General features: G+C 36.3%; 1 protein-coding gene across 1 annotated transcript in view; it reads left to right on the top strand.

The window, feature by feature from the left end:
• Positions 1-5,120, top strand: part of IYD (iodotyrosine deiodinase) — a 63,312-nt gene extending 58,192 nt beyond the window's left edge. Inside the window, exon 5 of the mRNA XM_048936190.1 lies at positions 4,788-5,120. Within this exon, the coding sequence (XP_048792147.1) occupies positions 4,788-4,805 (18 nt within the window). The 3' untranslated portion in view covers positions 4,806-5,120. The remainder of the gene's footprint in view (positions 1-4,787) is intronic.
• The last annotated feature ends 7,063 nt before the right edge of the window (positions 5,121-12,183 follow it).

Below are 12,183 nucleotides of genomic sequence, written 5' to 3'. Positions count from 1 at the left end.
GAAAGTGTTTATTCCAACTTCTTTCTTACTATGAGACTACCCCATGCTCTTATCACTTTGTTGATTCAGCAGTACTTAGCAGTCTGTGTTCTTTGTTTTTCTCTTTGCTACTTTTAGTACAAGGATGTCCTTAATTAGCTCATTCTCTTCATTCAAACATTGATGGCCAGTCTTGATAGTAATTCAAGGAAGCTGGGAAAACTGGGGAACTACTTATGGCTGCCTAACAACATTTCTTACAATACTTATAACAGTATCTTTTATATTTTTATGATATTTGGTATTTTTAAATCTGCAACAATGTCCTTGCCTTCTGATCACTTGCCAGTACACAGTCCTGCAAATATATCTAGGTAATGCTCAAGTTCTTCCTCACTGAAAGGCAGCAAGAGAAAACAGAGCATGACAGGGCTCTCCCTGACTCTCAACCATGAAGAATACTGAAAATGTTAATCTAAAAAGATCAAGTCGTTTCATGCTTCTGGCAGTGCTCTTTTCTCCAGTGATTTGTAACACATTGGCTTGGGCAGGAGCTGTGGTCCTGCTACTGTATCACTGTAGATGGATGGGAGCTTGGGATAAAACAAAGATAAAAATAAATTCACATGAAAGAGAGTGCTAAACTTATTTGAACCAGATGGAAAATACCATTTTAAAAATGAGGATAGTCTTTCCTCACTATTAACTTAAAATAAAACTTACGAGTTTAAACCAGTTCATCTAATGCATCATATGTTCAAAAGTAGTTTTGTTTCAGTCAATGCAACTCTATGAAAATAAGATTTTGAAACTGAATGACTTGGAAGTTTGGAGGGAGGAAAAAGAGCAACAATCAATTCAGATGGAAAACTTCTTTCTTTTATTGTAGTCAGTTTCAAACAAAAATAGTTTTGAAGATATTAATCTTATTTTCGTTCACTTGAAAATAGGGATGATAAATCAGTTAAATAAAATGGAAACGTGAAATCAGAATGAAACAACTTAGCTTTGAGAAGCCTATTTAGAGTAATAAATTTTAAGATATTTTAATTCAGAGTTTATTTAAAATAAATCTAGTTCTCATTAATACTGGTTCCTGGAGCATCTGTCTCAGCTGTTAAAGCCTATGTGAAATTAAATGACCATTGGTGTCAGTGGCTGTTCAGTGCAAGAAAACTGCAGATGTTTTGATCTTATTCTGTTCTACTGCAGTCTGAGACATAAACTGGTAATCTATTTTCCAGAGGTACAGTCATTTTAAGACATGATTCTTACTGACACATCTTATTACATATCAGTTTAACTCATAATAATCTTGCACATTCCTTTTTTCTCTCACCACTGCAGTTCCCAGGAACTGGCCTTTAATTCTGAGTGGCTTATAACAAACATACAAACAAATAAAATCCTGTGATGTTTATGTCTTTGCTTACTGCAAATTTGCTTACTGCATCAGCTGTGAACCCATTTAAATGGCAGCACTGCTAGGGAATGTACAGTGGAGTGCCAGCCAAAATTAAAAGAATATTTTGAAAGATCAATAGCATTTTTTAAACTCAAAAGAATCTACTTAATTCAAACCACACAATGTGTAATTGTGATATCACTAAAACAAATATCCCAGACAAGCCATCCCTCACCCTCCATATCAAAGGGCTGATGTAATTTTTGCATATTGTATTGACAGTTTTTGGTACTCTGTACAAAGGCCAGACAAGCAGTGAAAGCTAGCTGTGTTCCAAAACACTAGACTAAGTCCCAGCGTGAGCTTTTTTATCTTCTTTGAATATAAGATCATAAGAAATGAACTTTTAGTCTGTTTTGTCCACCTGTGTTTACTGTAGCTAGGGAACCTAATGCTTTCCTATTTCAAATTCATTCATTTAAATGGATAAGAGAACATGGGAAAAGTCCTAATAAGGCAGATAGGGCAAAAGGAGTCTAACGTTGCCATCCTACACTTCCAATGACACTGTTGGTCATTTGCCTGGCTAATTTTATCCTTTATTGTACAGCTCCCACAACATCAGTCTCCTACTATAGATATTACAGAAATGGAATTTGTATTAAAGTCAGTGACATTTGAGTGCAAATTCTGTGTAAAATAAACACAGGCGTTGCTTTCATTGCATCTTCCTTCTTTCATTATATACACTAAATCTTTGCTTTTGCAGTGTTTTATTTATTGTAGTATTGGGAATATCACTAGAAATTCTGCTTTTTAGCCCTTTGAAGAAAGGACAAGGAATTGGTTTTGTATTTTTATGTTTTTAATAGTGGAAGCGTACCAAGTCAATACTCTGAAACTTGTTCCACTATGAAAATAGCCCTGCTGAGAACATAGCATGGCTTTGTTTTGCTGTTCCATAGAAAAATCAAGAAGCAGATGAGTAAATGGAAAAATATGTTGACAAAAATGTTTTTTTCTTATAATATCTGACACATGCTTGCACTCAAAACTGCTTGCAAAATATAGCTGTCATTTGTTAATTTGTGCTCTAAAACAACCTGTTCACCAAACAATAAGGAAAAAGAAAGTGTTGTCAACTTTTTTCATAGGAACAGCAGAATGCATCTGGCAGTTCTTGTAGTACTGCCTACAGAAGTGAATTCAATTACAGTGACAGATACAGAAAGTGTTCTTTATGGTGAAATAAACTAGTTTCCATTTTAATTCAAATTTTTCTATATATTTGGCTATAGAGTTTTGCTGCTGTATTTGGAGGCTCTGCATCTTAAACACTGGGGAGGCCATACATTATTTACAGAAATCCCACTGAGATATGTGGGTGGGTGTGAAATGGAGGCATAAATTAATGCCTTTTCTTTTTGTCTTTTCTATATTTCTTCACTGATTGAAGAAACGATGGGAAAAATGATTTTGGCATCTCCCACTGCAGAAGTGCATTTTACAGACCACTATTGTTCATATGGCTTTGTATGTAAATGTGTTCATTATTGTCTTCATTAGGCCCAAAACTCCAGCAGAGCAATCTCAGATTGTGCTATGTCGTACAGACTATGATGGAAAGATGAAGGAGGCTTGCTGTGTCCAGCATAGAATTAGTCCTTCACTGTTGGAGTATTTTATTTTAGGAACTAGTGAAAGAGGACAGAGAGAAATAATAAAGAAATAGGAAGTGTGGCTTTAGAAATTCTGTCAGATTGACAGATTGTCAGATTGCCTATTTGTCTAACAGTCTGTTGGAGTACTGGGATGTAAGTCCATGGTTCTCCTCCTATTAGGGATGTTTCAGCTCATATTAATACTAGAACTGGACCACTGGTCATGCAAGTGAGAAAATGATAGCATTGCTCTCTCTCCTCTGTGTTCCAGTTGCATTTTCTGCTTAGATTTAGACTGAAAATTCAAGTAACTGTGTGTCCTGGACATTCGTGTTCTGATCCTGTTCTTGAAAGTTCATCTTCAAGTTGTCTCCAGAAGAGAAGGGAACCAGTTTGAGGTTTTCAGTATCCTATGGAAGGGCTCACATCCTCAAGTCAGTGATGGTGGTGTTACCTACATTGCCCGACTAGTTTGCATTCAAGCAGTTGTTGAATGGAAAGGCTGGATGGGAATCTAGGACAGCCTTTCCTGTAGCGGAAGCTTTTATTTCATATCATACATTTTGCCAAACTCTAATTTAATTAAGCTTGTGGTTTAAAATCATCTTTAAGGCTTTTATCTTCCTTTTAGCTTTGGTTGAAATGTGTCAGAGGTCCTCAAAATATTTGGGAGTGGGAAATGTGACTGTATAAGCCTTGCTTTCTGAGAAAAGCAAAACTTTCCACTTCCTCATCTTCCAGTTTTGTTCATGTTATTCCTTTTAGTGAGCTTTTAGCGAGCTTTTAGCATTTCTTGAAAAAAAAAATTATATACATATATATATATTTGTTATATATACCATCTGTTTGCTTCTACTGTTCATAGAATTATAAAATATAGATATCTGTACTTACTTTTAGAAGCTATTTATAAATTTCTCATACAGTATCTAAACTTAGAAGTAGTATAGGAAGGTGATTATTTCAGCCCTTTACATGATTTCTCACCCTTATTCTTATCTACTTTTTTCTGAAATACTTTCAACAACTGCATGACTCTCAGGTATGCCATTCCTGAAATTTATATGCTCACAGTATCTTAGTAGAAAAATACTCCTGTTTACTTGTCTCTGAATAGAGAACAAAAACTTTGGATTCTTGAAATGTTCTGCTACAGCTACACTCTAGGGTAATTTATATTGTTGAATACTCCACATGTGGTTAGAAGACTGCACTGAAATCCATTCATACTACCCCTTTCTTAAATGTCATGGATATCAGTAGAGGTGCTTTAAGCAAACTGGTTCAATGGATCCTGATTTTGTGTTCACATTTTGATTTCTCTAATAATTTGACTGCTAGAGGATGTATGATTTGTGTAGCATTTTGTAACTTATAAGTGACATGGTATTTGTAATATACAATGTAATTATAATGCTAATTAATATCTTATTGTTCTGCACTGTATATTTGTTCTTGCATTTTTAAGGTAGGATGTCTTAAGTGTACTTACATTACCTTTGCAACTTTGTGAATTTTAATGTAAGAATAGACATAGAAATAATTTCAATTGTTTACATAAAACTGCATTTTAAAACAATCTTGTTTTTGATAAGAAGTATGGCCCACTATACTTACTGTTTTCTTTTTATTGATGGAATTATTACTTTATATTTCCCCTGCATTTAAACTCATGATTTCCCCCATGTGATATTGTTTTGTTTTGGTTGCATTTTTAAATAGAATCTTATATTCTGTTGCAGAGATGGCAGGCTCTCTGATGTCCCACAGGATCTGGCCCAGCATAAGTAGGTGACCTTAGTCCTCATTTCCTCATTATGTGTTCTTTCTTCTAAATTATTTTGTATTTTTCACTGCAATCTATTATGCATTTTCTTTTCTCTTTTCTCATTTTTTGATGCGATAACATGAAAAGCTGAACTTTTCATCCCATGATTTCTGTGAGGTCAAAATTAGGCAAAATGAATCTGTTCATCTTAACTGAGAACCTCTCTTTAGTGCATATATTAATAGCACTGGGACCAAAAATATGTTGGAGAGACTTTTAATCTGTAAAATGTATTGCCAAGTCCAAAAAGCACAGTGTAATTTGGAAATAAACTGAAAAGCAAGAGAAGATTTTGTCGTGTTTTTTGTTGGATTGGCAGAGTCCAGAAAGTCCATAAAGACTTTGTTGTGTATTTCAGTCAAGTTTCAGAGCCAAATGGTTACAAGGCAAATTCATTCTCAACATAGTGTCTGAAAAAATGACCATAACATTAAATTAATGAAATGTGATCAAAATGTCAAGACTCTCATAAAGAAATCATTCACTCATCTGGGTTATATCAAGAGATTAATAAAGGACATGGGAGGATTTGACTTATTTATAGTGGCCTTCTTATTTTACACTCTTTGTCCTCACCATCCCTCCCATACTGCTGCAGAACTCTTTATCTAGGGAATGTAGAATTCACTTGATCTGGGCACTTGTTACTATAAAGGGCTAAAATAAAGGAGTTGAGTCCAAAGCAAAATCCAGAAACATCTCCAGTGTTCCGCACTCTGTAATATCTTACTGTTACTTCTTTTGAAGTATTCTGTTGCCAAAATCCACTAAAGCACAGGTGTAGTCACAGGAAATTCATAAAAACACCGACATATGTACCACAGTGGCTGATCATTTCATCAGCATCTCTCAGATAGTGGCCAGTACCAAGAGTTAGAGAAAGAGATTAAAGAACAGAGCATTGATCCTTTCCTCTTTCTTTTCTTCTGGCAACCAGCACTGCAGGCATTTCCTCCTCTTAACATTACATTAGAGCCATTGTTTGGCTATCCTTGGTAGACCTCTCTTCTACTGGTTGCCCAGTCACATTTTGAAGCTGTTAATACTTATAGCATCCAAACTTCATGTAGTGGTGAGTCAGACGGCTTAATTTCTTGTTGGAAATTTCCACTGTTTTTATCTGTTTTAAAGCCTGCCATTGGATAAATTCATTTGTTTATCTGGTGAGAAATAATGAACAATTTTTCCTTATTCATCATGATTTTACTAACCTCCTCTCCATGCACACACAAGTTATCCAGAGCTGAGGAAAGTTAGCTTGTTTTAGCCTTTGCAAGTACAGATGCTGAGCCATATTTGCTGTCATCCTTTGGCATAATCCTATACGTACTGTACCCTTTTAGAGGCAGTGTGATTAAAATTATACCAATATACTTGTCAGATGTGAAAAATACTTCTGAACTGAAGGACCCCAGATGTCCAAGTTGGTGTAACATGAGGTTTTGAGGCTTGTCTATAGACGTAATTTGTAACTGGTTTGGAGACAGTTGGATGGTCTTATCTGGAATAGAATGGGTTTTTTTTCCCCTTCTCTTTCTTTCTAAATGAGCTCAAGCTGTTTTCATTTGGACTAAGGAAACCAGAAAAATCTTTGCTTGCTCCAGAACAGGAATGTCCACTCACAGAAGCAGTCCAAAATAGCTATCCATTTAAAATGCTCTCCCCCTCCTGCTATAAGTGACTCATGATTAATTTTTTCTACAGGTCAGCCCTCAGTGCTAATATGCTTCTAGTAGTAAGCACTCAATCTTGGACATTTCTGCTTTTTTTTTTTTTTTTTTTTTTTCCTCCTCAGGAGTGCTGTGTAGATTAATTAGTGTATGGGTTAAAATTCATCATTGACAAATCTTAATTACCCTCAACACCAGTTGCTTCTTATCCGCACATTATGAATACTGTAATTTTCCATTCCTCTGGGATACACCTCTCATGTTGACTGCAGATGTTCCATAAATTAAAATGTGATGGAGGTTCTCCTTATTCTGGGAAATTTGTGTGGTCTGCAAACCAAAAACACAAGTAGGAGTTCAAAAGGCTTCAGCAGAATGCAGTCTGCTCTGATGGAGTAGATCTTCAATCAATAAGCATCTAGGTAAGGCACTTAAGGTTTATTAATGCTAATTTCTCTACGTGCTATTTACATAGTGGTGAGAGATGAAGTGCCTTTTAGAGTAGCCTCTCTCTTTGAAATAATAATATTTTCTGTTGTTTCAACTCAGCAATGAGCAACTGTTGTCCATTCAGTCATGCAAAAGTCTGTAACAAAAAAAAAAAGCAAAATGGCAAACCCCACAGGTCATTTTAATTGACATTTCTGGGATTACAGTACATTGTTTCAATAAAAATTGTAATTGAATGGAATTTTTTTTTTTTTTTTTTAAGTCTTATGTGTCTAGAGTGCGTTTTCATTTATTTGAGTGGTTTCTTCTGCAACCTTGATGAATTTGGCCTTTCGTTTGTAAGAATCATGAATATTACAGCGTAATCTAGTAGAGCTCTTAATAGATCCATGCTGCTGGGAAAAAGATATCTAGTGGACAGTTGCTGACCTGTAGTATAGACATGGTGGGTTTTTTTTTTTTGTTTTGCTTTTTATTTCTCCCATCTTTATTTGGTTTGCTCAGCTGTGATCTATTTGCAGAAGATAATTTTTGTTATGTATATGTAGCCCAGCACAATGCAGTCCTCCTTCTTGGCTGCATGTCTGTTGGTTAGATTCCCTGCTGCAAACCAAATAACACACTGTTGCTAAGGATTGCCTAAACTTGCAGCAGGACATCCTGACCCACTTAGTTTTTTCATGAAATTAATAAAATCAAACTGTTAGCTGAAGTCAGCAAGTGTCCTTTCTAGCAGTTGAAGTGAATGACACCAGGAGCTCTTATTCTTTGACTCTTGTCATGGTGTTACTGAGTTGTAGTGATTAGCTAAGCAAACTATGACTTACAGCTGCCAGGATGGGAAAATTTTGCTCTTTCTCATGGTCATGCTGCTGTTTGCCTTTCTATGTATCCAATTTCCATACTCAGCGGAGGCTAACCTCTACCCCAGTGGGAAATTACTCAGCAGAAGAACTGGGCATTTTTCTACTAGGCTAGGGCAACATTTTTAAGAGTCCAAGGAGCATGGGAGCCTTCACAAAGTTAGTGTCAAGTGTGTGATGTGGGAGCAGGACAAGAGAGAATTGAGGTGAGAGTGAGACTTCCTCTTTGTTGGCCACCATCACACACTAAATTTGCTCAGCTTCCCTTGGAATGACGGGTTAATAAACTATCGAATTGTCCTCAATTATGTTTGTGTAACTGCAACCTAGAAGCTTCTAAAACTCTGGGCTTGCCCAATTTCTGCCCGAATTCTCGCAGTCTGTCCACTTAATGCTTTTACTTGTGGCTTTATTTGAAGTATTGTGTCCCCAGTATGTCCTTATTAACAGTGACGTAAAACACTAATAGAGAAAATTCTTTCAGTATTCTAGAATGCTGATCTTCACATTATCAACATAGTTTGTTTTGCATAGCTGAATATCATGTGAACTTGACCATTAGGTCAAGTTTACTACTGGATATTTCAAACTTGCAGCTGTAAAATGAAAGGTCAGATTTTTCATCATGACCTCAGTTGAAAAGATTTGAGCATGCCTATAAATAAGTAATGTCTTATAACTCAATGAGATAGCCAGTGAAATCTTCCAGCAAATAATAAAAAAAACCACAAACACCTTCAGAACTGATACCATGCAGAAAATTTGTTTGTCTTTTTTTTCAGCAAACCAGGAGTTTTGTCACAATAGGATGTGTATTCTGAGAGCACAGAAAATCACAAAAGAATTATGAAGTTTCATTAGAAGGAAAGTTTCGGAGCCTCCACTAGGAAAATTTCACTCATCTTGGTACAACTGTTTTAACCAGTAACTACAGAGAATGACTTAAATATTATGAAGATTAAGCATGTTTTCTCTCAGAATAATTTTGTGCTTCATAGTTTAAATCCAGGCTTAAACACAAAAGTGAAGGGGTATAACTAAATCAAAACCTCTTCTGTAAATATTTCTGAAAAACAACCCTACTGGATTGAACTTTGCTGTTGATTTCTGTGTTTTTTCAAGGTTAGACAATTTATCTTCTGCAGTGTAGCAGAAATGCTGCTATTAACTGAAGCTTCAAAGAGATGATAATGATTTCCATAATGCAGTGCATGGGTCCCTCCATATAAGATCTTCTAATAAGAAGAGGGTCTTTTTCAAATGGTATAAACACATGTTTCTTATTAATCTGTTTTTCTTGAAGTGATCTAAAGATAAAGGACAAAGTGGTGCTGAGCACAGTGGAACAGAATTCACTGAAGTGAATGAGGGACAGTCAGGAGGACTTCTGTCTCAGGGCTGCGATTTCCCATCCATGCTGCATACACTTGGCTGAGCCACTGACCATTGTTTCAAGTGATATGCTGTCCTGGCTTCCATACAAGATGATTTTTTCTCTGTCCCATTAACAGTACAAGTTCTTCTTGTACAGTCTGGAATACTGTTTCATTGTGAATTCCATGAGTATAGGGGAAATTCCCGGCAGGTTCCAGGAACAAGGAAATCAAAGGCCTCTCAGTGATGGAAAATGGGACTGAGGTCTTGTTTAAGGTATGTGAATTGCGGGTCTGAAAGCCAAACTTGCCATCTCTCTTACCTCCCTCTGGGGAAAAAATCATCCGTATGTCACTGCCAGTATTCTGCCTGGTCTTCTCTTTAGAACAGTGTACATCTCAAGGAGTTTTGTGATTGGACTGTAAAAATATGGAGTGGTCTCTTGATTAGCAAGGAAAAGTGCCATGGTACTTTAAAGGCTTCCTTTTTTTGAAATGTCTGATTTAACAAGGAAACCGTACAAATCCAAGTATGACTTAAATATTACTGACTGTCTGAAAAAAAAATAAGAAGGAGCTTAACTGGCTTGGGGAACTGAAGTTGCTGGGGGAAGGAATTACAAGTCCATTTACATTTAGTTAGCCAAGGTGCTGATATTACAGTTTGGTTTTTTGTTCCTTTACTTTTGGTATATTCTTTATTGTACTCTGAGGAGGGAAACCTATGTGACAGAAATGAACAACACAGTAGAATGATGGACAAATGAGTCTACAAGCTCTCCATATTAGTTGACCAACAAATAGGCTGTTCATTCAAAGATGTAATTGCACATTTAATTAAAATTAAAATTTAAATTTAATTGCACATTTAAAAATCTTTCTCTTTTGTGATGTGTTAGATTAATTTTAAGGGGTGACATCTGTCATCTGTTTTGGGGTTTGATATCCTAGGAAAAGGAGATCAAATGTATCAGATATAATATACTGATCAGTATAACAGTTCACAGGTGAAGTCCAGTGTATCAGTGAGTGAGAAACGAGAAACACTCTGCTTACCTATGTATGACACTTCCATGGAACACAGAAGTCTTCTTATGTAAAGGTGGGGCTGCCTGTTGTTTTGTTTCCTACTTCCAGATTTCCTTTTTAAACATTGCAGGAAGATGGTGGTTATGACAATAGGAAGAGGAAACATAAAATTGCAGTTAATAGCAGTAAGTTTTCTCATGTTTAGAAATAGCGTGTTTGTGCAAAAAATATTGTCAGCAGTTTTCACCAACTTCAGTGATGAGTCTTTTTTTCTCAGACCTCACTACCCCTTGTTCACCAGTCTTTTCACACATCAGCCATGAGTCTGGGTCTTTCAGCACCTCCTTTCTGAGCTGTCATTAATCTTTCTGCACTTTGAAATGTGACTGTGGCTATCTATGGGGCACTTAGGTGGCAGAGACCAGCTCTGCTCAAGTTCAGCCTCTCATAAGTACAGTAAAGCTTCCTACTGAAGAATATAAGAAAAAAGATAAGAGATGTAAATTCTCCCAAACTGTTTGTGGTGAGCTGCTTTCAGTCATTCCAGAGAGATTAGTAAGAGAGAGTCAAGCCACATGTTTGCTTTCCAGAAGAGGTTTTATAGTGTCTGTTTTCTGAAGCCAGATGCAACTTTTTCATGAAGCCTATGCCTTGCAACTGCCATATTAGACAGCAAACAAGCTCATTAATGGGGAACAGGATAGTTCCAAGTTTAAAACATATAGCTAGAATTCAAGAGACCACCATTGCTCAAATTCCAGCCTACCTACTATTCACTCATTACTCTGCAAAATTTTAAATTTTCTTTTCCCATCTTTACAGTTCTTCAGTAAGAGCTGACAGTGATGAAGGTCCAGATCTCTGCGTCACACAGTGATCTATGCTACACAGGGATAAAGCTAGGAAATTGAATATTAAGTATATTCAGGTCCCATCTGTGCTACAGTATCAACCTGTGGGACCAGGGCTACGCTGTCAGATCTTGAATTGCAAGTCCTCTTTTAACAGTGCAATTTTTTTCACTTGTAGTGTTAGTACAAATTGCTACAGTGAACACACAGACCAGGTATATCTTTTTGTCCACTATTTTTTTAATGGAATAGTGCTGGAAAATCTAGTATTTTGGCTTGTTGCATTCATATCAGAATGATGAACAGTAAAGTTCAATCTAGTAGAGTTATTTTTCTACAGAAGAGGGTTTGATTTATATACTTTTACTTTTGTGTTTAAACCTGGGTTTAAACTATGAAGCACATCCTTCTTTATTTGAGTACATAAGTGTAATTGCATGTATTTGCTCATACTTTTGACACTCTGATGGTTTTGCTTTGCACAGTCCTGTCTTGCATGAAGAATCCACTATGCTGCGTTCCTTACATGTAAGAAGGCAGAAAACTAGCACCTTCTTTCACATTCAGATGTAAAGTAGAGGTGAAAAGAAAGGTACAGCTTCAGTAACATTTGCTGCTTCCATTATCTGCACTAATGGGGGTAAAAAGCTTGACTGACCCTGTTTTTGCTTTTTCAGTTTATTTGCATCATCCTATTTCTCTTTGGTGCTGAGGTCTGGGTGGAATATTTACTTTGTTGGGATTCTGTTTGTTCTCATCTGAAATTGAGAGACTGATGTACCACACTCAAGGTCCTGATGAGACCTCTCTTCTATTAGTACAGCAGGTCCCTAGGAGGTGTATGACTTCTAAGTATCAGATAGGAGTGAGGTAGGGGGATTAATATCCAACCTAATCTAATGTATTTTAAAGTTTTGGACATGCTGTAACTTTGATTAATGAACTATTCTAGCCCAAATATTTCTTGGATGTCTACATTACCATTTTCAATTGTGCTAACTCAAACAAACCAGCAATCAATTAACTAGAATTATAGTAAGACCAAAACTCTAGGCTAAACAAAGCCATCGTGAG

This window comes from Lagopus muta, chromosome 2, assembly GCF_023343835.1.
Source record: "Lagopus muta isolate bLagMut1 chromosome 2, bLagMut1 primary, whole genome shotgun sequence".
Taxonomy (NCBI): domain Eukaryota; kingdom Metazoa; phylum Chordata; class Aves; order Galliformes; family Phasianidae; genus Lagopus; species Lagopus muta.
Note: the sequence above shows the minus strand (reverse complement) of the source record. Positions and strands in the feature narration are given on the sequence as shown.